The 26,639-nt window shown below is 43.4% G+C and overlaps 5 protein-coding genes across 9 annotated transcripts in view; 2 read left to right on the top strand and 3 right to left on the bottom strand.

The window, feature by feature from the left end:
• Positions 1–2,741, bottom strand: part of LOC126564970 (D-3-phosphoglycerate dehydrogenase) — a 483,268-nt gene extending 480,527 nt beyond the window's left edge. The window contains exon 1 of the mRNA XM_050222103.1: positions 2,737–2,741. Coding sequence (XP_050078060.1) covers position 2,737 — 1 coding nt within the window. The 5' untranslated portion in view covers positions 2,738–2,741. The remainder of the gene's footprint in view (positions 1–2,736) is intronic.
• The window catches only part of LOC126565418 (proteasome subunit beta type-2), a 549,154-nt gene that overhangs the window by 273,923 nt on the left and 248,592 nt on the right, over positions 1–26,639 (top strand). Inside the window, exon 3 of one of the 5 annotated variants that reach the window (XM_050222595.1) lies at positions 20,002–20,014. The exons of the other annotated variants lie outside the window; for them this stretch is intronic. The gene's annotated coding sequence lies outside the window, so the exon portion shown is untranslated. Of the gene's footprint in view, positions 1–20,001; positions 20,015–26,639 lie in introns of those variants that run through there. 5 annotated transcript variants of the gene reach the window in all.
• Positions 1–26,639, bottom strand: part of LOC126563976 (uncharacterized) — a 333,716-nt gene that overhangs the window by 193,414 nt on the left and 113,663 nt on the right. The window lies entirely within an intron of this gene.
• Positions 11,488–12,201, bottom strand: LOC126565459 (COP9 signalosome complex subunit 8). Its single transcript, XM_050222641.1, has 3 exons — positions 12,117–12,201; positions 11,983–12,053; positions 11,488–11,923 (listed from the first exon to the last, which is right to left on the bottom strand). The coding sequence occupies exons 1-3, from the start codon at positions 12,171–12,173 to the stop codon at positions 11,488–11,490; spliced, it is 564 nt and encodes a 187-aa protein (XP_050078598.1). The 5' UTR covers positions 12,174–12,201.
• LOC126563801 (MPN domain-containing protein CG4751) lies at positions 13,277–19,440 on the top strand. Its single transcript, XM_050220544.1, has 6 exons — positions 13,277–13,409; positions 13,469–13,576; positions 13,644–13,887; positions 13,962–14,064; positions 14,143–14,561; positions 15,571–19,440. Exons 1-6 carry the CDS (start codon positions 13,332–13,334, stop codon positions 19,425–19,427), a joined length of 4,809 nt encoding a protein of 1,602 aa, XP_050076501.1. The 5' UTR covers positions 13,277–13,331; the 3' UTR covers positions 19,428–19,440.

The raw sequence follows: 26,639 nt of genomic DNA on the forward strand, positions 1-26,639 counted from the left end.
TAGATTAATCAATTTTGTAATTTATATCAGAAGATTACAAATGAGTTTAGAGTGTAAACACAATCAATCAATTCAAATCAAATATTTGTCAAATGTATTAACTACATGTTTTAGTTCAACTGATCAAGCGGTTTAAGCTTAAGCTTTCCCACCATGAAACTAAATCATTGGAATGATAGCTTAAATATATAAAAAAGCAATACTTTTTGTAATTATTCAATATTTTATTCATATTATAGTATTGCCACTCGATGCCGTATTTTCAGAGTATGAAAATATTTATTTATTTATTTTTAAAAATAACGGCACGTCGCCGTATTGTCAAAAAATTTGAAATAATTTTTTTGATTATTTATAATTAATTATTACGGTACAATGCTGTATTTTCAAGACCGCGTATGATGACTAAATTATATAAACATAATGAGAATGTCTAAGAGCCACCATACTCAAATAAAATTTAAGTTAATAAAGTTTTTTTCCTCCTTTATCTTTGCCTTATCCCGGGCATACTCAGTTCAGTTTGAAAATATCTATGACTAAATTTTAAATCAAAGTTAAATAAAAGTAAAACAGTTAAATAATAGTAAGCAATACGGTCAGTCTGCCATTCGGGAAAAAAGAATTCTTTTCAAGAGTAGTCCAAAATACGGCAAAAAATACGGACAATTATATTGATAAGTTATGGAATTCATAGCTTTAAAACCGTTTGAGATTATTAATAGACAAGAGCTTGAATTGTAAAAAAAAGTATGTAATGCTGCCTTCAACTATAGAAACATTTGTTTTCTCTTTAAGTTAAGCATGGATTTTATAATCAAGGGGCTTAAACGTCATTACATCCCTGCCATTATGTTCCATATATTTTTGTTATGTAGTTGAATACATGGCTAGATAGTAGTAGTAGTAGTGATTCAAGCCGATCCAGTGGTGTGGCGACAGCAGTCTTCACAGAGGCAGAGCCAGGATTCAAATCCCATCCGGGTCCGTTCCTCAGTAGTTGAGAACTATATAACAACGTGGCATCAGCAAGTCTAGCAAGCCATTAGATGGCCGGACGTGACTTTGGACGTTCATTAGGTCAATAAAAAAAAAATTCTATTATTTAAACCATTTATTTATAATTTTAAACTTCATCGATTTTTGTTTTTAAATTATTTTTTTTTTCACTAAAGCACAATAATGAAGTATTTGCTTAATGACTCTCAATGTCATACTTATGCACTTCTCTGCGCACACATTACCAAGTACCGCCAAAGCTGTACATTACAAATGCCATATTAATGACCGGTGCTGCACCTTTGATTGTTCTAAATTTAATCGAATTACACGTTTTAGCATCGAAGCATCACACATCAAACCGAAGGACGACCAACCGATGCAAACATTGAAACCATGCAATTTTGTACAACAAACCACTGCACCACCACCGGTGCTCCATCCACACCGCACTCTCTCATCGAACCCGAGGAGGAAATTGGCCCCAAGATTGCAATTATTTCATCGCAAATTAATCACCCTAACGAGCGAGGCACTGTGGTGGAACCGTAAATGCGAGACCTCAACACGATAAGTAGCAATCATCATCCAGTGCCAGTTCGGCACTTTGCTGCCATTTGAAAATTTTCCCCGGTACCAGGCCCACTTCCTTTTGGGACAAACTTGTTCCCGAATCTTTTTTTTCTCTCTCCCGCTCTTGGTGTGCAAGGAATTGTATCCTTCTCGGCAGGATTTCTACCCAGCTTGAAATGTGGCAAAACGTGGCGTTTTTCCTTTCGCGAACGGAGATGACAACGACAGCGTTCAGATGTTGCGGTGGGCGTTGCTTTGTCGTAGCCGCCCAGGATATCGAGTTTATTTTTGCACAAACCCGTCGTCGTCGTCGTCGGTGCAGTCGTTATCGGGAACTGTTGGGAACTGCACTGGCTGGTATAGTAAGGTACTGCGGGTTAAATGTTTTCTAATTATGCAAATCGATGCGACAGAAGGCATCGAGCGTTCGGAGATCTGCAAATGGTGAAGGCTCTGTTCCACAACAACAAAATGTCGTTTGGCGTCGATCGTCGGTAGAAAATCGGTTTCTCAGTTTTCCGCATCGATTCGGCAGGCGTTCCTCGCGGTGGAAAAATACGATCAAACGGAAAATGAAACACAACGAGGAGGGGGAGGATGTACCATTCCATCCCGGCGTTCGTAGCATTGGAATAGAAATATTGAATCCATTAACGCCAATAAAGGACGAGCCTCTCGATAAGCGAAAGATTCGTTCCATCGGTTCAGTCGGTTGGTTGCAGCGTAAAGGGCCGTTTTTTCTGTCTCATTACGCTGGAAACGTTCCCATTGAATCGAACCGAGGCAGGCTAGCAAACGGCGGCTTAGCTACTAACTACCGATGCACGTACAGGGTAAGCAACCATTTCTAAAGGGTTGCACATCCTTCGCCTGGTGTCCGGTGTTTGGGTGCTGGGAAATGAGTAGCAACAGTTGAAGGGAATCGCTCTCGGGGGTAGCAAACCCTCGCGTAGTGTGAACTCAACTCGTTCAGGTCAAAGGTTCATTAATTATGTAATGTGGGCCGGCAGCAGGACCGGCAACCATACCGCCGTACATAATTAGAGTCCAAGAGGCGTTTGCTCGTGCTGTGCCGGCACATCGAAAGCGTATCGTTCACCGAAAGGACCGACACTCGTAGACCGATAATCATCTAGCCGGTCGGTCATGGCCTCTCTGGTTCACTGTCGTTCGGGTGTGGCGGGAGTGCAATACAGGACAGTAAGGTAGCAGATAGCGATGGCACGTTTGTTATTGTGTACCATCCGGGAATGGTGAATAGCTGATCAGCTGTTTAGATGGAAATTGGAGGAAGAAAAGAAAATGTGGGAAACTAGTGGCAAATGCGAGATCGCGTGCATCGAGGTGGTATCTTAAAAATTAACGAACCAACGGTTGAATGATTAAACGGCTCGATTAGACCTGATGGTTTGAACAGCACGGGTTTCTCATATCAACTGAAATAAACGCACGGGGGAATTGAAAGTTTTGGAATGTTTTTAGTGTAGATTTGGATTTTTTCATTCTAGTAAATTTGTTATTGATTCTATAATTTTTTTTATAGCATACAACTCATGACTGCGCTTAAAGAAACTGTTTTTCTTTGCATTAACAGTTGCAGTAGTATCGTCAATTTCGGAAAAAAAAGTTCTAAACAGGCTGATCTTGTAGCCAGGACTTTAGCAGCGCAAGCCTTTCACGTTGCACAAAAAACCCAGCTTCAAAATCTAAAGGATACTTTTTTTAATTGTAAAGACTTATTCTTCGTACGTCTTGGTGAATTTTGATCGTACAATTCATTCAACGTTTTTAGCACTTTTATTTAACGTTTCCAAAATCTATACCTTTCGTATTTCAAAAATTACAATTGCATTTAATACTGGTTTTAAGGAACATGGGCAATGCGGGAAGTAAATAAATTTTTACGCAATTTTATAAATATTACGAATGTCAACTGAAAACATTGATCGTATTTTTGCAGCAACGTACGCAGTGAAAGCCGAAGCTGCGCTACAAAATACTGCGATTCAGAAGGATCTGACGACACCCAAAATGATCGGTATATCATACACTGTAATCCCCTGACGGAGGACGGCAACACTCACGCCATTTCCGAACGAAGGGTGCTAAGGATTATCTTTGACGATGTGCTCTAGCAGGGCGTGTGGAATTCTAGATATCAACAGATTTCTTGACGCTAGTCAAAGCCGGAAGGATACGGATGGTTGGAGGCGCGTGGCGAGGATGACGGATATATGCCCCACCAAGAATGTACTCGTCAGCGAACCATTCGACACGAGGCACAGCTCGATCGTTGTCAGGATCGAGGATGATATTCGTGCGGTATTTTTAAAACACAGGTACGTAACAAAGAACTAACATAACATGGTTTCACAAAACCGTAAGTTTTTTAGTTAGAGTAAGAAGTTTTTCAGCAATTAAACCGAATGTTGTATTCTAATTCGAACCATTTAGAACTAAGTTCTTGTTATATTTCGGTGCTATTGAAATATCTGTCCTATTGAATTGTTTTATTCTATTGAAAGTCCAAGAGCCTTTAGGTACGTTTGCCTGAATGAGCTTCTTCTTTTTTTGCCCTGAGCTTGGTTATACGGGGAAACCGACCCCTTGAGAAAATGCGTTTTATGTCTAAATTGAGTAGGGGGGAGGGGGTGGGGGTGGATAACTGGTTTCTGTTCTGCATTTTAGGTCCTGGCATCCTAAAGGACTCTAATCAGCTTGGATGCGTAGGCCCTCCGACGAGACAGTGGGTTGGGGGAAAGACCTTGCAAGCCACAAAGGCCGCCTGAATGTGCTTTGTGCGGGAATACTTGAGTAGTGCTATAATTATCCAAAATGAGGCTCTTATTGTTTACATGTTTTTTTTTTTTTAATATTAAAGTTTGCCTATTTGGAAAAGTCGATCGTGATGGTATTTTACTGATTAAGGCTACTAATATACCTTTTTCTGTAAGCACAAACCGAAAATTAAACGAACTTTAACAAACAATAAACAAGATTGGCTCACACCATTCGAAGCCAATAAATACTGATTTCAATGAAACTAAAACAAAAAAAAATGCTCTTAAATGATAACATCATTCATTACGTTTAAATAGCACCATTCGATAGTGACTTACATTGATTACGACAACAACAAAAATCATTTAAAGCCACTCAAGCTCCTGACTGCAAATAAAAAATTGATATACCCTTTTAGCTGGTCTTGCCTTACTTTCGGCAAATGTTTGCCTACCAATCACCAACGGTAAATGTTGAATTGAAACCCCCAAATAAAGTGGAATGATCGGCATAAAGGGGCAAAATAATTCAAACTATAATAACCTGTAGCCAAGGCCACCAAATCCCCAAAGCGCATCGTACACAGCTGCGCGCAAATGTGTTGCAATGTGCATTGTATGCACATCGGTTAACATACAGAGAGAAAAAAGGAGCTGTGTAAGTGTGTGTGAGAAAGATGAAGGGGGGGGGGGGGGGGGGGGGAGGCATTGTAACGAGAATATATAAAAATAAAAACATGCTTGCCGGGAATAAAAGGGAAACCATAAAAAAGGAACAAGGCACCAGCCCTGTGTCGCGAGCCCAACGCGCGGTGTCGGATGCAATTGCTGCACCCGGTGCAATTGCGTTTCAAACATATCATCAACCACTCGGTTCTCCTCGTTCCGAACACCGGTCCCTTCCACATGCCCCCCCGATTCGGCCAACTCGATAGCTAACAAGGCATCAAAAGTAGGATGGAATTTCGCTTTCGTTCCGTCCGGCCTTACTCCCGGGAGCCATGTTTACGTGTCCTGCTTCCTTCCTGCCACACGCTGCAATCAGTGTCCAGTTCCTCTCCAGGTTAGAAGCGAAAAAGGAGCTGGCAAAAGTGGCAACTGCGCGTCAACGAATCAATCATCGCTTGTCCAAGTCTCACGTGCGAGCACTCCGGTGCATCCCGTCTTTCTTTTTGTGTGTTTGGGAATCGACGCGAATGCGATCGTTGCAATCGATTTTTGCATGCCCTGCATGGCTTGCTGCAGCTTCAACTCCTCGGTAATGGTACAGGCATCCTCTATCGCTTCACATGCCGCTTCACATGCGTAATTTATTAAGTTTAGGTCAAATTATTGCAAATGAGCTTCGCGCTCCCTACAATTTGGCCCTTTTTAACCGACGACAACCGACGATCGTGCGCTCTTCGCGTGTCTCGCGCGTTAGTGATTTGTGGCGCGTGTGTGTGTGTGTGTGTGTGTGTGTGTGTGTGTGTGTGTGTGTGTGTGTGTGTGTGTGTGTGTGTGTGTGTGTGTGTGTGTGTGTGTGTGTGTGTGTGTGTGTGTGTGTGTGTGTGTGTGTGTGTGTGTGTGTGTGTGTGTGTGTGTGTGTGTGTGTGTGTGTGTGTGTGTGTGTGTGTGTGTGTGTGTGTGTGTGTGCGGAATACCATCAGCCCCATTTTTTTTTTTTTTTTTTGGAAGATGCTATAATGGGGAAGTGCGAAAAGCGATTCATCGCGATCATTTGCCGGCCGGTCGTTTCGATTACATTCGCTTCGGTTTGCTGCTATTTGGGTGCCGTTTCATAAACAAGAGACAAACAAGCTGCCACGTAGCGATGCCGGTGCCCGAAAGCGGCAGAAAAAGGGTGTCGGTAACGATTTGTGGATCCCCGTCATTAGATGCGTGATGCTGCAACTGCGCCCATGTGCTTGGACATGTGGTACAGGAAATTGATGGACCCTGAAGGTGGGACGGGTTAGATATGAGCAAACGAAAACCAAAATTGCTTGTACCTTGTTGCAATAATGTGTGAGTTTTTGAAGCAGGGTGTAAGCCGTGTGGTTATTCCTTTTTTGGGATGTTATTGCATTAGTTAAGGAAAAAGAACTGATAGAATTTTGTATAAGAATACTAAAAAATGGTAGATATTTCAAAAGGTAGGTTAAGAATATCCCTTAGCATCGATAGGTACATAAAATCTATCTATGAAAAATATAAGAAAAGAATATATTTTTTAAACCAAGGGTCCAATATACTGCAAACATAACTGCTTTTTTTACATTTGCAATGCATTTCATATTAACTCTTTCACAGCGTTTTGTGCGCCACTTGCAATTGCAGGGATTGATTGTACAAAGGTTTACATTAAATTTCATTCCAAGCATTGCCTGTACCTCCTCAGTCTCACTTAATTTCTTTTTGTCTTTCTGAGCTTAACGACCTCCTAGGTCACGCCGGCTGTTATCGAACGGCTTACAAGCCTTATCGTTACCACGTAGAAGGATAGTCAATCCTCACTACGGAGACCTCAGCTACATGAACCTTATTTGTTCTTATGAATTTATCAATTTGGACATCAAGTCCGAGGTCTGAAAATGAGCCTATCACCATGCTGCTATCTTGATTTACGATTCAAGTTTTTCATTCTAACTAAAAAGTCGAGATTCGTGTTCTGGAATCCAGTACTAGGGAGGCGGTTCCGGGGCCGGGATGAAAATGATGACAATCTTCAGACGGCAAAACCGTAGATCACACCCTATCCGAATAGATTCCTCTTAGTCAGGTCTGACTGTCTAACAACGTATGAGAAATTTCTGTAAGCCATTCAATGGTCTGCAAGACCTAGCCAAGATGAAGATCCAGAAAATGGAATTGGGAATCCGAAATTCAATAGAGATCCGGTATCCAATATATGGGATACCAGATCTGGAAACCGTTATTCGGGATCCATGATCTAGGAGTTCTAGTCCCTTCGTACGCAGGGTAAGCCAACAATTACAGGAAAAGACACTGTTCTCACAGACACTGTACAATTGTTGATTAAGGGTTCAATTTTAGCGATTTATGGAATATAAGAATATCAATTCTTGGATAATCTGTTAGATCCTCTGGTTATACATATTTTCTAAAGCATTCAATCTATTACCGAATTGAATAAGAGTATCTGAGGCAAATAGACTACTGCAGGTGGGACTAGTTCTACTGCCTCATCTCAATCGACTATGACTTCGCTGCTAAGCTGTCATAAGACTCTCTTATCCTGAGCCTTTTATCTAAAGTTAGTGACCCAGAAGATGCTGGAAAATAAATGAGATCTACTGCCTTAAAGCCATAGCCATAACCAATAAGAGTACTAAAAGGATAGTAAAATTTGAGCACAGAGAATAATGATAATGGAAAAAAATCTGGTCTAATTTTTATGTTTCCATGTGCAGCTACATACTTGTTGTTGTTTTACTTTGAAACTAATAAATCTCATGAAATCCATTCGACATGTAATTAAAACTCGCCAAAAAATCAAAAAGGGAAGTTACTGTGGCAAAACCTGCTTGAATCAACCGCGTCATTCGACGACCATCATCATCAGCCTTATTATCGTCATCTTCATCGTTGCCTCGCACTCCATTCCCAACCAGATTCAAACAGCGAATAAACGAACCTCGTGAAAAGGAAACCACAAGAAAACACGCATTTTACTACCGAAACCTTCAAGGATCGTGGCAGCAACCCTACCAAACGACCCCACGGACACGATCGACGCCTCGCTCATTGAGCAGTAAATTATTTATTGATTAATCGCTACCGGCGTTGTAGGGCGATCGTCGTCCGCCTTTTCTGCACACGCTCTTCGTTCTGGGCTCAGGGCTCTGTGCGTGTGTTGCTGTGAAAATTTGCGAAAAAAATCTCCGTATTGCATGGTCAGCCTTTTTATCAGCCTCTCAGTGCCTATCATCTCGTTTGCTGTAGGGAAGTTTAGTTTTTAGTTGCGGTTTCTCTTCCATCTCTTCTTTGGGCATCTTTGTGTATGTGTGTGTGTGTTTTTTTGTTTTTGTTTTTTGTAAACCGAGTTCTTTCAGACAGAAGCGCTTAGAGATGCTTAGCGCATCTCGGGTATTTTCCTGCCGAAATTCAATCAAAGGTACACCGGCAACCCTGGCGTACGCTACAATTTGGACGATCGTGTGACGCGGCGGCAGGACATACGAACGTCACAAACTCGCAAAGGTGTCATTTTGTTGGGCACAAACAGCAGCGAGCTGCGGGGACGGCGATTTATAATGGGAATATCATTTTTTAAAAACGCATTATTACACATAATTGCCAGTGTAATAGACGTCATTTTGGATGGAACACGATTATTCTTCATTTTAGTCTAACGACCCGTTTTGCATTCAACCGAGCTGCCTTCCCTGCCGATCCCTGAGAAAAAGTTTGCTGAGTTTACTTTTGGCGCATCTTTTACCATCGTCAAACGCGCGTCACGTACTTTCTCATTAACGTTACGCAGATGTTTTGGTTGTTTAAGTAGATGTTTTATCTTACTCTCGCGCACTATTCGCAGAGCAAAGTAATTTGGAGCGTTTGCTTTGGGCGCAGCTTCCATAAATATGCGCGCATCAAATGGGCTCCCTTTTTGAACGTTTGCCGGACACTCATTAATAATTGATTAATGAGGTTTGATTTCACCGCAATGGAACCGCCGGAAGGTGATTCAAACGCATACAACCACGCACGATAAACCAAAGCGAATGGCCCCAAAACTTAAAGGTGCGTGATGTGAGGACATTTTCGTGCAAATTCGTAGTCTCAAGTGCGATCTTGTTACGGGTTATGGTGGTGATGTTTGACGGGCGGAAGCGAAAGGCCGTAGGTGGGCAAGTACATTTGCGTTTTATTAAAGAAATTTTAAATGCGATGAGAAGCGATTGTTGAACCAAAAACAAGACATACAAGTTTTGAACCACGCATATACCGATCAGATAGAGACATTGGATTTATGATTATCTTTATGCTGACGATAACAACAAGAAGGTATGAAATTTGGTGTCCAAAGTGCTTGAACAATTTAACGGTCTTTACAGACCGTGTATTCGCATGATAGTACGCCCCTTGTTCGTGAATGTTTTTCATTTGATGGTCAGAAATTCCTACAAAAAATTACGATTCACTGGCTTATATTGAACACATGGACTGTCTTATGACTGGAGTGAAGTGCCCGCTATATGCTGTTTGGACAACCAAAAGTAAGGCAATCGTTTATTGTTGGCTGGACTTCCTACAGTAGTGATACTCAGTAATGCGTACGGTGAGACGGTTAGGACGGCATTTGACATCCGGCCCTGCCCTGCGGTGTGAAGACTGCTTTTGTCTTCATAAAACGTAGCATGGAGTTATGAACAAACTTGAAAACCTGAAGTAAAAAAATCTTTTTGGAACGAAATGGATATGGACCTTTGAAAAGATTCGATAAAATTGTTGTGAAAAAATGCTTTAAAGACCAAATATCATCTGAAAAATGTAATCAACGGACAGCCTTGATCTTCTTTTTGGGTTTACAATCTGCTTACGCCATGTCACCCATCAAATGGCTTACTAGACTCTCCGATTCCACGTAGTTCAATAGTCAGTCCTCTCTCCGGGAGAGCAGATGGGATTTGAACACCGGTCCTGCATTGATTTTTCTGAATGGTCTTGGAAGATCTGAATGGGATTGGATGACGGGCCCGGTGTGTTATCATCCGACCACAATGCCGCCGGTGCAGTGGCGGATCAAGCTGTATTGATGCCTTTAACTGCTGAAGGAACTGCTGAGTTCTACTTCCTCAATGTGTCTATCGTAAAATGGGCTGACCTCTACACGAACATCAGGGACATCGAGGACGATTCCCTACTAGGAAGCTTTCACTGCGGAACTCCCAACATTGGGCTGCTGTTACAAGCCGCCCACCTCATCTACTGTTACTTTCGCTTCTGCGTCGGGTCATTGGGTATGGTTTGATTTTGCCAGCCATCGATTGGTCTTGGACAACATCTGTCCTTCCAATATTAGTCTGTTTTTAAACAGCGTTTTAAGTGTATTCTAGGTCATTAAATTGAGGATAATAAGGAATATTGCTCAAAGGATGATGCCACAAGCTGAGGTATGATAAGGTCATCTTCTATCTTCAGTTGTTTCCTAACTTCTTTTCCGGTAGGCTTTTCCACCAAAGCTCCGTTCTAATTGGATTCGGACGAAGAAAAATTAACGAAGTAGAGAGTAATCTCTCCTTCTCTCTCGCTCTTTTTGTTTTAAGACCCGAATACGCCAGCCATCCAATGGCTTACTCAACTTATTGATACCACGTAGTTGGATAGTCAACTACGGAGGAATGGTCAGGATGGGATTTGAACCCAAGTCCTGCTGTGTGAAGCCGACGCTGTTTTCAACTCATGATCCTGTGGCGATACTAGTAAATTTCATGAGTTCCTTTTGAATTCTCGTACAATTCAACAAATATCCTTCAACGCTTTCTTCTTAGGTCTTGAATATTTGTCTTTTATTTCCCAGTAGGCCATGAAGCGATCTCCAAATAGTTTCACTCCATGTGCCGGTACCAAATTAAAAATGTGTTGTTATAAAATCTTCAATCGATCAACCTCAACATCGAAACGCAGAACCATCTTAAGACGAAACGCTTTAAGGTTAGTTCGAGAATATTTTCTAGGGGAATGAAAATTAAATTGTTTCTTTCAACAATGCAATTACAGAAATATTCTTGAAGGTTCAACTAAATTGCATCGCCTTCTGAAGCTCGAGAAACGTTTCCTCAAACAATTTATGATCTACTTCAACCTTTACCAGCCTGGTATGACAGTACAGGAAATGAGGGACATGAAAATTGCGCTAGAAGATAGTCTGAATGTGAGGCGATTTTTCCCTCTGAAGAAAACAGCGGACAATTGCTGGTGCACTTGTCACGCAAAGACAGAGAAAGATGTTGCTGTATTGGAAATTTAATTACAGTGATTTATTTCACGAAATTCACGCATAACGCAACGTACGTACGGTGAGAGAGACAGAGACGCACATAAACTTCATTCAGTAAAGTAAGAAAAGGATGCTGATCACAAACTAATATGATTTGTGCATTGTTGAAGCACAACAACCACTAATCGCTCAGTTCTCGAGGAACGACACAAAGTCGGTCAACCTGTGCAACTGTGCTTCCGAGCTGACCATGATCGGTTTATCCTCGACCGTTCGCTTCGGAATTATTAGACGGGGATATGATCCTGGAACGATTTCCCATTTCAGCGATTTACAGGTGTCCTCAATCATGTCCGGCGTTTGGTTGGTCATTTCGGCGAACACGTTCTCGAAGATGGAACTATAAGCTCGGCCGATAAGGGCGATCGTTTCCTGTTGGAATTTTTCCTTCAGCTCAAACATCAACTCCGACACGTGTTTGGACCAGTCGTGGTTGATGGCCTTATAAAACCCAGCCGTGTTGTTATTCCACAGCGCTACGTACACTTTGTACATCTGTTCGAGCTCCACATTTCCGGTCTTCATGTTCTGGGGAATCCGTTTCCATAGAAACCGTGCACTTGCCCTGTCATCGAACAAAAAGATGAAAGCGATTGTCGACAGTACGGTGCACATCATACTTACAGATCATTTTGGTAAAGATAGGCCGCAAATAGTTCCGAATATAGCTGTATGGATACGATTCCACCGGGCGCCTACAACAGAGAAAACAGCATTGTTTAACATGGACTTACACAACCGCGCAACGGCAAAAGTACCTCTAGTTCATGTTTTTCTAGTAACAGGGTAAGTTGCCTTATCTTTTCAGCGAGCATTTTCTTACAAGTTTTGTGATTTCTAAACTGTTTTTAGTAATATTCTCCGATCCCACGATATATTGTTTTGTTTGTTTATATTGGCCAAAAAGCGTTTTGAGTTTGACAGCAGATGTCAAATGTGTTGCTCATGCAACAACAATGCAACGGTTCAGACTGGCGGCTGGCTGATGCTGGTGTGGCAGCCAACTTTTTATTTTGATTCTTGTCCTAGAACTCTTCAACACTACTAATTCTTGTGAAAAATGTGAATGCGTTTGCTTAAAACTTTTCCTCTTGATAAAGTGCCACATTAATCATTATCTTGCATTTTTGTTTAAATTTATTTTTTCAGTTTAAATGCTCCATTGTGCGGTGATTTCGTGGCGGCGAAAATGAAACGTCAAAATGCGGCGTCTTGGCGAAAAACAGTGGGCGAATCGTGGTCGAAAGAAACTGGACAAATAGAACGAATGACTAATTTTTTGAAGAGTTTATACTACTTCCCCATTGCTGTTTGATTGGGTTTTACTCAATTTGTAATACAATTAATCTAGAGCATAAAACGCATATTTTGTAAACAGCATTCCTGCAACTTTACAATGTTTTAGAGATTGTTTACCAAACGAAGCTTGCCAATTATGACACTTTGTGAGAACAGCTTGCCCACCACTATGCACGGTCAACACAGGGGTAGAGGAAAAAACTTACAACACAAGTAAGCTTGCTCGCAGTAAATGACGGATTTTCCTCGCTAATTGCGATTGGATCCGCAAAACGTGCGGTTTTCCTCGTTCGCTACGGTACACGCTCGCCGTTGATGTAAAAGTGCGGTAAGTTGTGCCGGTGCAAGTGTGTGAAAAAGTGTGATAAAGTTTGTTAGAAGAACGCATCCCGGGGAGCATCGTTGTTGCCGCAGCCGCCGTCGCCGCCCTCTGTGTGTATGCTCGGTGTGGAAGAAGTCTGTGCAAAAAGAAAGAGAAAAGGAATTATACTCCTTCAGCACAGACAAGCGTCTTCGATTGGATCTCGGGTGTGCGTGCGTGTGAAGATTCCGGTGATATCCGGAAGATATTATTTAGTCAAAAAGTTAGAACAAAACTGCGATTAAAGCTCGTGCTTGAGTGGATGAAAAGGGACGAAGCGTGACGGAAGACAAGGAGAGAGAGAGCAGCCACCATGTCAACAAAAGCAAGCGAAGAGGAATCGTCCTCACATCTAGACGAGAGTGATATTCCGGACGAGTTTATCGATGAAGTATGTATTCGAAACATGTTGCATTAAGGCATCAGGATAATCCTTCTTTTTCCTTCCAGGATGCGGATAAGTTGGGATACTTTCCGGGCAAAACGATCACCCTTCAGATGCTGCTAGGTGCGAACGTTCTGCAGCCCGGCAAAGGTGCAATGACGATCGAGTATTTGGTAAGGAATAAGCGCGTACCGCTTCGTGCTTCAATACGCTAAATGAATGCCGGCGTTTTACCAACAGGGACAAAAGTTTGTCGGTGACCTGTTGGCAGACGGAAAGATAAAGTCACAGGAAACGGAAACCATCTTCTGCTCACCGAGTGCCTGGGCCATCTACTGCAAGCGGATCATCAATCCGGACAAAAAGTCGGGCTGTGGATGGGCATCGGTGAAGTACAAGGGGCGCAAGCTGGACGCGTATAAAGCGGCATACTACAAAAAGCAGCAGAAGGAGCGAGATCAGAAAGAGGAAGTACCGAGCGAAGGTGAGGCCTGGCGTGAGTAAAAGTGAGCGGGTAATGTATAATCTAACGCGAATCTTCGGACATTACTTTTTCAGACCCGGTAGAAGAGCTGGAAGAGGACAAAACGGCCATGGAACCACCACCGGCAAGGCGGAACATTGTTTCACACAACACGATCAGCAATCGCAACATCATGCAGTAAGTATGATCTTTTAGACGGAAATCCTAATTTAGTTGCCATTCAATTTTTGATCAATCCCTTCCCTCCCATAACAGCGACTCAAACACACTCATCGAAGCAGTTCCGTTCACCGCAATCGGGAAAATGCAACCATTCTTGGTGACCGTCAGCACCTCGACGCTGCTCGTGATGGATTTCCACTGTCACCTAACCAACTACGAGGTGTGTGGATATCTCGGTGGAACCTGGGACATTAACGCGCACAATCTATCCATTACGCATGCCTTCCCGTGTCGAAACACGCGTCACGATCGTGACAAGGCGGCACTCTGTGAGCTTCAAATACAGAAGCTGATGATAAAGAAAAACATCAATCTGGTCGGTTGGTACCATTCGCATCCACGCTTTCCGGTACAGCCGACGTTGCGTGATTGTGACGCACAGCTGGACTATCAGATACGGATGAGAGGTCCTACGGAGGCGTCGTACATTCCCTGCATAGGATTCATCTGCTGTAAGTAGTAGATATTGTAGACTTGACACTTAGCCTCGGTACATTGAGATGCCTCGGGCGACTCTATCAGGCAGGTTACTATAGAGTAGTCTGCCAAGACCAAAAACGAGATGTTGCACCTAAAATTGAAGTGCTTTGCCAGCAACATTTTTAGTACTACATACATGTTATGGTCGCAAAAGTGGACCTATCAAAAGGATTCTGCGTAAAATGTTGAGCAAATTCAAAGAAACTGAGCAAGATCCGCTATAAATATTTACTCGCTACACAGAAGTATGGTAAAGAACACAGGGCAAACACAATGTAATCTTAATACTGTGTAGTTTTAGGGTAAATTTTAAAGCTTGAAGGTTTCGGTCAGCTGATAAAATTGATAGATGATGTCCTGTTATCAAGTAGAATTTGATGAATTTGGAACCTGGTCTCAGATGCGACCTCATAAAACGATTATTCGATGAGCATTTTAATTCGGAGGTATTCAATTTCTGTACCATGTACAAACCATAGATAATTTATCGGGCCCTAATATGTGGTTCAAACATCACTTTGCTACTTTCAGAGCGTACGAGGCGGGGAAAACTGATCTTAAAGATAGTGTTTTTCATGCTTTGTCAACCATTTTTCCTATCAGGTTGGGTTAACTCAAACGTCTATTGCAATTAGTGGTGAACTACTAATGTCGTCAAACTCATCATTGCACAAGCCAGCAGTGAGAATCAGCTCTATTTAAAGGGCATAGAGTCAGAGAAAAACGTTCATCCGTATCGACTTCTGACTATCCTACTACATGGTCAGCAGGCCTATTAAACCATTAAACCATTAAACGCCGGCCATCGGCGTGATTAAGAAGGTCGTTAAGCCAAGAAGAAGAAAAAAAGAAGTCATATGAAGTAGTTTTTTGTATGTAAAATGACCACTTTTAAGTATGATAGCGGCATTCCTGAATCTTACCTGCTTAATCAACTTAAAACGCAGTAATGTCTAAAAACCTTTTTTGTTTTATTTGCAGCTCCATACGATGATCAGAACAGTGCACTCGAGTCGAACGTAATGTCTTTCTGGGTAATGCCACCGCCGGAAAACCGTCCCGCCGAGTACGGTCGCCCAATGCTGATGTCGTACACGCTCGTCCAGGACGAAACACTTTCCGAGGACGTAAAGGAAGAGATGATGCTAACCGTCGATTACTACAAACAATTCAAGCGCGAACTGATCAACTTCCAATCGATCTACATCAACGATGTCCCGTACATTGAGAAGCTTCGCAAATCGCTTACACCACGCTTCCCGCGCGATTCCACATCCGGTCACTTTTGGAACTGGATCCGAGAGTTGCTCGGCCTTGAACCGGAAGATATTCCTGAGGTTGTGGTTATATCGGATCCTGGACCACCACCTCCAATATCAATGGTGGAACACCATCCGGACGGATCAAAAGGAAACGATGATGTGACGATCGTTTCCGCCACTCCTGGCTCACATCAGCCACAACCGGTTGTAGTGAATCTGGTACACAGCGCCGAAGAAAGTAGCATTACAACTGAAACGAAAAATGACGATGATTTCGACGGTGCTTCCGAGATGGGTGATTCGGACGTAATCTCGCTGAAGGACGACGATGGCAAACCGACGGGACCATCGATCGCTGTACCAAGTTTGCAGGCTCAGTTGAAGCGTCCCTCCGGGTTAAACATGACTCCATCGCCACTGTCCAGCTCGCTTGTAGTGCTCCCAACGAATCTTAGTCAAACGGGTGGCAACAATGGTGGGCCGGTGGCCACCCAAACCACTGCTACCAATCTTTCCATGAACAGTTCCGGTGCTGGTTTAGCAAATAATCATCATCATCACGCACACCAGCAGCAGGCAGCCGGCCAGCCGGGCCAGATGCTTCCGATGGGAGCGAACTCACTCACCACTACCACCAACACTTCCTCGCCCCGAGATAGCCCAATTACGATCCCCTCGAACTCGGCTAGTCCAGCAAAGTTTGAAATGCCCGTCCGGGCTAGTCCGTCCCCGGCCAAATCTGACACCTCGTCCTGTCGCAGCCGCACACGTAACTCACCCGCACCGAGCCCGGGAAAGCTTTCGATCGGGGACATCCTTGGAAGTGCGGCAGCCGCTGCTGCTGCTGGAGGGAACCGTGCAAGCCCTACTCTTAGCTCGCTGATTGGACCTGCGGGTGGTGCGGGAGGTGCAGGTGGTGGTAGTGGCGGTACTGGAGGCCCCGGGAACATTCACGATCTTTATGCAGCTACGTTCGCCTCGCTCGGTAGTGCACTTCCCTCCAATTTGCTGTCCCAGGATTATGCGGCACTTTTCGGGCAGCAGAGTGGTGGCAGCAAGCAGCAACGTGGAGACGAGTACGGACTTTCGGCGTTGACAGCTCTGGCACAGGTAGCCGCCGCATCCGGTCTTTCTAACTCTCAAATCAACGAAACGCTGCTACATAGCTTGAATCGTAGCATATCTTCGAAAGCAGGTGGAGGAGGATCAAGCGGAGGAGGCGGTGGATCCGGTGTTGCCACGTCCGCTACCTCTACCATTACCTCCAACTCTTCGGTAAATGCAGGAGGAGCAGGAGGTTCCAATTCCTCTTCCGGACTACCGCCGATTCCTAACATGAAAGAATTCATGCAACAGCTCGAGAAAGGCAATCTCAGTCTGTTTATGCAATCGCAGTACGGTAATCCGCTGGTCGGTATGGCTGGGTTAACTTCCGGCTCGTCCGGACCGGCTACTGGTTCTACTGGAGCGGGAGGAGGAAGTCCTAGCACGGGTAAATCGGGCCGTTCCGGTGGGAAGTCTCGCTCGAAAGCGAATCAACTGCAGCAACAGGCTGCGGCCGCCGAAGTTGCGGCCCGTCAGCAACTTCATCAAGCACAGCAAGCCCTGCTTCAACATCAATCGATGATGGAGTATGCCGACTTTAAGTTCGATCAGGGCAAGCTGGCCGATTTGATGAAATCACCCGAATATTCCCAAATGTTGCTCCAGCAGGCACAAGCGCTCGGCAATCTGGGAAGTGAAATTTCCATCATAAAAAAACCTTCCTCGGGATCATCGAAGGGTGGTAATTCTAGTGCGAAGGATCACTCGGGAGGTGGAGGACAGATGAATGCAGGAGGCAACAATTCGTCAGGAAGTTCATCCATGCCAACGGGAGCGTCCTCGGCTAAGAAGGAAGCAGCCGCGGCGAGTGAGCTCATCTCTAAGTTGCGAACCGTCTTCTCTACTGATGCATATCTTCCACCGGTGCCGACGACGGCTGACATTAATTTACTGGTTGAACAATCGCAAAAGTATCCGGTAGTGCAGCAGATTCTGAACTCTGGAAATGTGGACGACATTCAGGTCTTGTTGAAAGCGCAATCGCTCTCTAACAATCAGCTCGATTTTGCTGCCTTTCTCGGGCACAATGGTGGCGGTGTAGGTGGAGGTTCGGGGACGAACGGGAGCGCTGGTGCACTAAATCTTGGCATGATGGGCGGTGGATCGGGAGGTTCTTCCGATGGTCCGTCACCGTCGGGTAAGTCGTCGTCTTCCAACTCCAAAGGAGGGGGGCAGGGTGGCCTAAAAGATGGCGATATGGCAGCAGCGGCCGCAGCAGCAGCCGCCGCCATGAATCCGTATCTTGCCGTACCGAATCTTTCTGCCCTCTTCGAACCGATTCAGCGTATGGGAGGTTCGGCGGGTGGTGGTGGCGGTGGCGGTGGCAAAACGGGCGGAAAAGCGGATAAAGCATCGAAAGCGGCTGCAGCAGCCGCAGCAGCAGCGGCGGCCGCTGCCGTTGGCAGTGGTTCAATGACCAATCCGGCCGATATGCTGAATAGTTTGTTTGCGTCGGCCGTTGGAGCTGGTGGTGCGCCACCGACCGCTGCGGACATGAACGCACTGTTGTACAGTCAAGCAGCCGCCGCAGCTGCAGCTGCCGGTGGTGGTAAGGGTGTTCCGGATTTGAATCTTCTCTTTGGTGGTGGTGCTGCTGGAATGCCAAATTCCAATTCTGCTGCTTCCTCCCCGGGAGGCGCAAGTGGCTCCGGTGGAGCAGCCGGCGGACAAGCGGGAACCGGATCGGGAAGTTCCGGTGGAGGTAATGCGGGCGGAAAATCAAGTTCAGCAGCGGCAGCCGCAGCAGCAGCGGCCAGTCTCGATTATCTGTCGATGTTTCCGAACTTTTCCGCGGTAGCAGGTAAAATGCCCGATATGTCCGCTTTGTTCGCGCAGGACAAGTACGAAATACCGGACCCACTGTCCAAGGCAACTCTCGAAGCGAACAATATGTATCTGGCACCGTCCGCCTCGTTGTTGAAGCTACACCAGGAAGCGTTCAATTCAATGCTGATGAAACCACCGAAATCGTCCTCCTCGTCGACGGCTTCGTCGACGGGCAAGATTGAAACGCCCCCACCGCCACCTCCGCCATCTGGCGCGTCCCTCATACCGTCACCCGGATCACGCTTGACACCGACCAAGTCTGCCGTCAACAGTCGGGAAAGTCCATCGCTCGGTGCGGGAAGCGGTGGCACTGGAGGAGGAAGCGGTAGCTCTAAATACAACTTTTCCGCTGTGGATTTGGCCGTTTCGAGCGTTGTCCCGTTGGCAGCCAGCTCGCCACTCGGCGCCAACGCTGCTGCGGCAGCCGATCTTTCGCGCAAATCGGCTTCCCAAACGCCACCGGTCGATATGTCACGATCGTCACCGGCCGCTATCATGCCGGGCACGACATCGCCCGGTACCGGCAGCGGAAGCATGATACTGCCACCGTACAAGAAGCGGATGGAGTTTGCCTCGATTGCGGATCTCGTTGCGGCACCACCGGCGAAGATACCGAAACTGTCCACCGAGAATCTGGACCCGTGAGTTTAGCTACAATCTCGTGGTGATGGTGACGCATTAGGAAGAAAGGGTGTTTAGAAGGAGTCTCGTAGCCGCGCACAATTACAGCTTCACACCTCGAAAGCACTATTTATACTATCCAGATTGGAAGGAATTGGCGTGTATGTGGGGCCGCTTTATATGATTTATGATTTTATTTTATTTACTACTTTTATCACATAAAAGAGAGGCAGACGCAGGAGAGAGACACATGAGTTTGAAGCGAACAAGGTGAAGGGAAAGAGCTAAAAGGATATATCATTAGATATACGCTTTAAAGCTAAATGCGTTAAAGTATGTGTCTATCATGGCAAGATCACACAATCGACACTTGATACTGATGAACGCAGTACCCAGAGGTTGATCGGTGAGAAGAGGTGAGGTGATTACCTAGTTTGAGGAACGAAAAGTGTGAGCAAGAATCTCAGCGATGAATAGCAGCGCAGAATATTAGCAATCAGTTCGTCGTCTATAGCGCGTTTAAGTTGAACGGATTCGCTTGATACATAAGAAACTATATACATATATATATACACAATCTTAACACACATACACACACACACAAACACACACACGTACACGTATATATTTTTTAGCAATATGGATAAAAGTGCGAACGATCCAAGCGAAATCTTAGGACAATGAATAGAAACGCGGACGAAGAGTGAAGAGTATCGTATATAAGCCATTACAAGTAAGTAGCCCCTCCAAGGGTCGACAACACAAACATACACAAGAAGTATCTAGATAAGAGATTAGGGGTGGTTCAGTTTGGCACTGCAGTTTCTTCCCCTTAGAGGATACATTCGTTAGCGACAGGTATCTGCTTAACCTCAATCAATGCATTGTTGTGAGCGATCGAAATTTACGACGTTGGACGTTGCGTAATATAACAAACCAACCAACCAGCAGTCGCCATCCACTGGAGCAAAACAAGTATTAGATGAATAACAATAAATACCTTAATAGTATTTTATGTGTGATCGTAAAAAGATTGAAAAGCGTTTTGTATTTCTTCTTCTATTTCGCTATCATCTGAAACAACTTATTTACTTCTACGGATGCCTACTAATAAGTTAACCTCTCCTGTTACTTCAACCAGTAAAAATCGGTTGTTTTTGGGACAATTGTTGAGGTGTCGTTCGTGGGACAATTTTAGAGGATTTTTTCGTGGAAAAATTGGGATAATTGGTACCTCCTGATTCGGATGCTCTCCTGATACTTAAACTGGTAAAATTCGGTCGTTTTTGGGACAATTTTTGAGGAGTTTTTCGTGGAACAAATGCGGCAATTGCTACCTCTTGGTTCGGATGCTCTCCTGATACTTCAACTGGTAAATATCGATAGTTTTTGGGACAATTTTCGGGAATTTTTTCGTGGAAAAAATGGGACAATTGCTACCTCCTGGTTCGGATGATCTCCTGATACTTCAACTGATCGATATCGGTCGTTTTTGGGATGATTTTTGAGGAATTGGTGGGGAAAAAATGGGACAATTGCTACCTCTTGGTTCGGATGATCTCCTGATACTAAAACTGGTAAAATTCGGTCGTTTTTGGGACAATTTTTGAGAAGTATTTCTTGCAAAAAATAAGACAATTGCTACCTCCAGGTTCGGATGCTCTCCTGATACTGCAACTGGTAAAAATCGGTCGTTTTCGGGACAATTTTCGAGGATTTTTTCGCGGAAAAATATGGATAATTGGTATCTTCAGGTTCGGATGCTCTCCTGATACTTCAACTGGTGACAATCGGTCGTTTTTGGGACAATTTTCGTGAATTTTTTCTTGGAACAATGGGACAATTGCTATCTCCTGGTTCGGATGCTCTTCGAAATTTTCAACCGGTAAAAATCGGTCGTTTTTGGGGCAAGTTTTGAAGATCTTTTCGTGGAAAAATGGGAAAATTGCAACCTCCTGGTTCGGATTCTCTCCTGATACTGCAACTGGTATAAATCGGTCGATTTTGGGACAATTTTGGAGGATGTTTTCGTGGAAAAATATGGATAATTGGTATCTATCGTTTCGGATACTCTCCTGATACTTCAACTGGTAAATATCGATAGTTTTTGGGACAATTTTCGGGAATTTTTTCTTGGAAAAAATGGGACAATTGCTACCTCCTGGTTCGGATGCTCGCATGATACTTCAACTGATCGATATCGGTCGTTTTTGGGATGATTTTTGAGGAATTTGTCGGGGAAAAAATGGGACAATTGCTACCTCTTGGTTCGGATGATCTCCTGATACTAAAACTGGTAAAATTCAGTCGTTTTTGGGACAATTTTTGAGAAGTATTTCTTGCAAAAAATAAGACAATTGCTACCTCCAGGTTCGGATGCTCTCCTGATACTGCAACTGGTAAAAATCGGTCGTTTTCGGGACAATTTTCGAGGATTTTTTCGCGGAAAAATATGGATAATTGGTATCTTCAGGTTCGGATGCTCTCCTGATACTTCAACTGGTGACAATCGGTCGTTTTTGGGACAATTTTCGTGAATTTTTTCTTGGAACAATGGGACAATTGCTATCTCCTGGTTCGGATGCTCTTCGAAATTTTCAACCGGTAAAAATCGGTCGTTTTTGGGGCAAGTTTTGAAGATCTTTTCGTGGAAAAATGGGAAAATTGCAACCTCCTGGTTCGGATTCTCTCCTGATACTGCAACTGGTATAAATCGGTCGATTTTGGGACAATTTTGAAAGATGTTTTCGTGTAAAAATATGGATAATTGGTATCTATCGTTTCGGATACTCTCCTGATACTTCAACTGGTAAATATCGATAGTTTTTGGGACAATTTTCGGGAATTTTTTCTTGGAAAAAATGGGACAATTGCTACCTCCTGGTTCGGATGCTCTCATGATACTTCAACTGATCGATATCGGTCGTTTTTGGGATGATTTTTGAGGAATTTGTCGGGGAAAAAATGGGACAATTGCTACCTCTTGGTTCGGATGATCTCCTGATACTAAAACTGGTAAAATTCGGTCGTTTTTGGGACAATTTTTGAGAAGTATTTCTTGCAAAAAATAAGACAATTGCTACCTCCAGGTTCGGATGCTCTCCTGATACTTCAACAGGTAAAAATCGGTCGTTTTTGGGACAATTTTCGAGGATTTTTTCGTGGAAAAAATGGGTCAATTGCTACCTCCTGTTTCGGATGCTCTCCTGATACTTCAACTGGTGAAAATTTGGGCATTTTTGGGACAATTTTCGAGGATTTTTTCGTGGAAAAAATGGGACAAATGCTACCTCCTGGTTTGGATGCTCTCCTGATACTTTAACTGGTAAAAATCGGTCGTTTTTGGGACAATTTTCGAGGATTTTTTCGTGGAAAAATTGGGATAATTGGTACCTCCTGGTTCGGATGCTCTCCTGATACTTCAACAGGTAAAAATCGGTCGTTTTTGGGACAATTTTCGAGGATTTTTTCTTGGAAAAAATGGGACAATCGCTACCTCTTGGTTCGGATGCTCTCCTGATATTTCAACTGGTGAAAATTTGGGCATTTTTGGGGCAATTTTCGAGGATTTTTTCGTTGAAAAAATGGGACAAATGCTACCTCCTGGTTTGGATGCTCTCCTGATACTTTAACTGGTAAAAATCGGTCGTTTTTGGGACAATTTTCGAGGATGTTTTCGTGGAAAAATTGGGATAATTGGTACTTTCTGGTTCGGATGCTCTCCTGATACTTCAACTGATCGATATCGGTCGTTTTTGGGATGATTTTTGAGGAATTGGTGGGGAAAAAATGGGTCAATTGCTACCTCCTGTTTCGGATGCTCTCCTGATACTTCAACTGGTGAAAATTTGGGCATTTTTGGGACAATTTTCGAGGATTTTTTCGTTGCAAAAATGGAACAAATGCTACCTCCTGGTTTGGATGCTCTCCTGATACTTTAACTGGTAAAAATCGGTCGTTTTTGGGACAATTTTCGAGGATTTTTTCGTGGAAAAATTGGGATAATTGGTACTTCCTGGTTCGGATGCTCTCCTGATACTTCAACTGGTAAAAATTGGTCGGTATTGGGACAATTTTCGAGGATTTTTTCGTGGAAAAAATGGGTTAATTGCTACCTCCTGTTTCGGATGCTCTCCTGATACTTCAACTGGTGAAAATTTGGGCATTTTTGGGACAATTTTCGAGAAATTTTTCGTGGAAAAAATGGGTCAATTGCTACCTCCTGTTTCGGATGCTCTCCTGATATTTCAACTGGTAAAAATTGGTCGGTATTGGGACAATTTTCGAGGATTTTTTCGTGGAAAAAATGGGTCAATTGCTACCTCCTGTTTCGGATGCTCTCCTGATACTTCAACTGGTGAAAATTTGGGCATTTTTGGGACAATTTTCGAGGATTTTTTCGTTGAAAAAATGGGACAAATGCTACCTCCTGGTTTGGATGCTCTCCTGATACTTTAACTGGTAAAATTCGGTCGTTTTTGGGACAATTTTCGAGGATTTTTTCGTGGAAAAATTGGGATAATTGGTACCTCCTGGTTCGGATGCTCTCCTGATACTTCAACAGGTAAAAATCGGTCGTTTTTGGGACAATTTTCGAGGATTTTTTCTTGAAAAAAATGGGACAATCGCTACCTCTTGGTTCGGATGCTCTCCTGATATTTCAACTGGTGAAAATTTGGGCATTTTTGGGGCAATTTTCGAGGATTTTTTCGTTGAAAAAATGGGACAAATGCTACCTCCTGGTTTGGATGCTCTCCTGATACTTTAACTGGTAAAAATCGGTCGTTTTTGGGACAATTTTCGAGGATGTTTTCGTGGAAAAATTGGGATAATTGGTACTTCCTGGTTCGGATGCTCTCCTGATACTTCAACTGGTAAAAATTGGTCGGTATTGGGACAATTTTCGAGGATTTTTTCGTGGAAAAAATGGGTCAATTGCTACCTCCTGTTTCGGATGCTCTCCTGATACTTCAACTGGTGAAAATTTGGGCATTTTTGGGACAATTTTCGAGGATTTTTTCGTTGCAAAAATGGAACAAATGCTACCTCCTGGTTTGGATGCTCTCCTGATACTTTAACTGGTAAAAATCGGTCGTTTTTGGGACAATTTTCGAGGATTTTTTCGTGGAAAAATTGGGATAATTGGTACTTCCTGGTTCGGATGCTCTCCTGATACTTCAACTGGTAAAAATTGGTCGGTATTGGGACAATTTTCGAGGATTTTTTCGTGGAAAAAATGGGTTAATTGCTACCTCCTGTTTCGGATGCTCTCCTGATACTTCAACTGGTGAAAATTTGGGCATTTTTGGGACAATTTTCGAGGATTTTTTCGTGGAAAAAATGGGTCAATTGCTACCTCCTGTTTCGGATGCTCTCCTGATATTTCAACTGGTAAAAATTGGTCGGTATTGGGACAATTTTCGAGGATTTTTTCGTGGAAAAAATGGGTCAATTGCTACCTCCTGTTTCGGATGCTCTCCTGATACTTCAACTGGTGAAAATTTGGGCATTTTTGGGACAATTTTCGAGGATTTTTTCGTTGAAAAAATGGGACAAATGCTACCTCCTGGTTTGGATGCTCTCCTGATACTTTAACTGGTAAAAATCGGTCGTTTTTGGGACAATTTTCGAGGATTTTTTCGTGGAATAATTGGGATAATTGGTACTTCCTGGTTCGGATGCTCTCCTGATACTTCAACTGGTAAAAATTGGTCGGTATTGGGACAATTTTCGAGGATTTTTTCGTGGAAAAAATGGGTTAATTGCTACCTCCTGTTTCGGATGCTCTCCTGATACTTCAACTGGTGAAAATTTGGGCATTTTTGGGACAATTTTCGAGAAATTTTTCGTGGAAAAAATGGGTCAATTGCTACCTCCTGTTTCGGATGCTCTCCTGATATTTCAACTGGTAAAAATTGGTCGGTATTGGGACAATTTTCGAGGATTTTTTCGTGGAAAAAATGGGTCAATTGCTACCTCCTGTTTCGGATGCTCTCCTGATACTTCAACTGGTGAAAATTTGGGCATTTTTGGGACAATTTTCGAGGATTTTTTCGTTGAAAAAATGGGACAAATGCTACCTCCTGGTTTGGATGCTCTCCTGATACTTTAACTGGTAAAAATCGGTCGTTTTTGGGACAATTTTCGAGGATTTTTTCGTGGAATAATTGGGATAATTGGTACTTCCTGGTTCGGATGCTCTCCTGATACTTCAACTGGTAAAAATTGGTCGGTATTGGGACAATTTTCGAGGATTTTTTCGTGGAAAAAATGGGTTAATTGCTACCTCCTGTTTCGGATGCTCTCCTGATACTTCAACTGGTGAAAATTTGGGCATTTTTGGGACAATTTTCGAGAAATTTTTCGTGGAAAAAATGGGTCAATTGCTACCTCCTGTTTCGGATGCTCTCCTGATATTTCAACTGGTAAAAATTGGTCGGTATTGGGACAATTTTCGAGGATTTTTTCGTGGAAAAAATGGCTCAATTGCTACCTCCTGTTTCGGATGCTCTCCTGATACTTCAACTGGTGAAAATTTGGGCATTTTTGGGACAATTTTCGAGGATTTTTTCGTTGAGAAAATGGAACAAATGCTACCTCCTGGTTTGGATGCTCTCCTGATACTTTAACTGGTAAAAATCGGTCGTTTTTGGGACAATTTTCGAGGATTTTTTCGTGGAAAAATTGGGATAATTGGTACTTCCTGGTTCGGATGCTCTCCTGATACTTCAACTGGTAAAAATTGGTCGGTATTGGGACAATTTTCGAGGATTTTTTCGTGGAAAAAATGGGTCAAATGCTACCTCCTGTTTCGGATGCTCTCCTGATATTTCAACTGGTAAAAATTGGTCGGTATTGGGACAATTTTCGAGGATTTTTTCGTGGAAAAAATGGGTCAATTGCTACCTCCTGTTTCGGATGCTCTCCTGATACTTCAACTGGTGAAAATTTGGGCATTTTTGGGACAATTTTCGAGGATTTTTTCGTTGAAAAAATGGGACAAATGCTACCTCCTGGTTTGGATGCTCTCCTGATACTTTAACTGGTAAAAATCGGTCGTTTTTGGGACAATTTTCGAGGATTTTTTCGTTGAAAAAATGGGACAATCGCTACCTCTTGGTTCGGATGCTCTCCTGATATTTCAACTGGTGAAAATTTGGGCATTTTTGGGACAATTTTCGAGGATTTTTTCGTTGAAAAAATGGGACAAATGCTACCTCCTGGTTTGGATGCTCT

The sequence above is a fragment of the Anopheles maculipalpis genome, chromosome 3RL, assembly GCF_943734695.1.
Source record: "Anopheles maculipalpis chromosome 3RL, idAnoMacuDA_375_x, whole genome shotgun sequence".
Lineage (NCBI taxonomy): Eukaryota > Metazoa > Arthropoda > Insecta > Diptera > Culicidae > Anopheles > Anopheles maculipalpis.

Coding starts and splice junctions, on each gene's coding strand:
- LOC126563801 (XM_050220544.1), top strand. CDS start 13,332: ATGTCAACAAAAGCAAGCGAAGAGGAATCGTCCTCACATCTAGACGAG. Junction 13,577..13,643: donor CAATGACGATCGAGTATTTG/GTAAGGAATAAG, acceptor TTTTACCAACAG/GGACAAAAGTTTGTCGGTGA. Junction 14,065..14,142: donor AGCAATCGCAACATCATGCA/GTAAGTATGATC, acceptor CTCCCATAACAG/CGACTCAAACACACTCATCG.
- LOC126565459 (XM_050222641.1), bottom strand. CDS start 12,173: ATGCTCGCTGAAAAGATAAGGCAACTTACCCTGTTACTAGAAAAACAT. Junction 12,054..12,116: donor TAGAAAAACATGAACTAGAG/GTACTTTTGCCG, acceptor TCTCTGTTGTAG/GCGCCCGGTGGAATCGTATC. Junction 11,924..11,982: donor TATCTTTACCAAAATGATCT/GTAAGTATGATG, acceptor GTTCGATGACAG/GGCAAGTGCACGGTTTCTAT.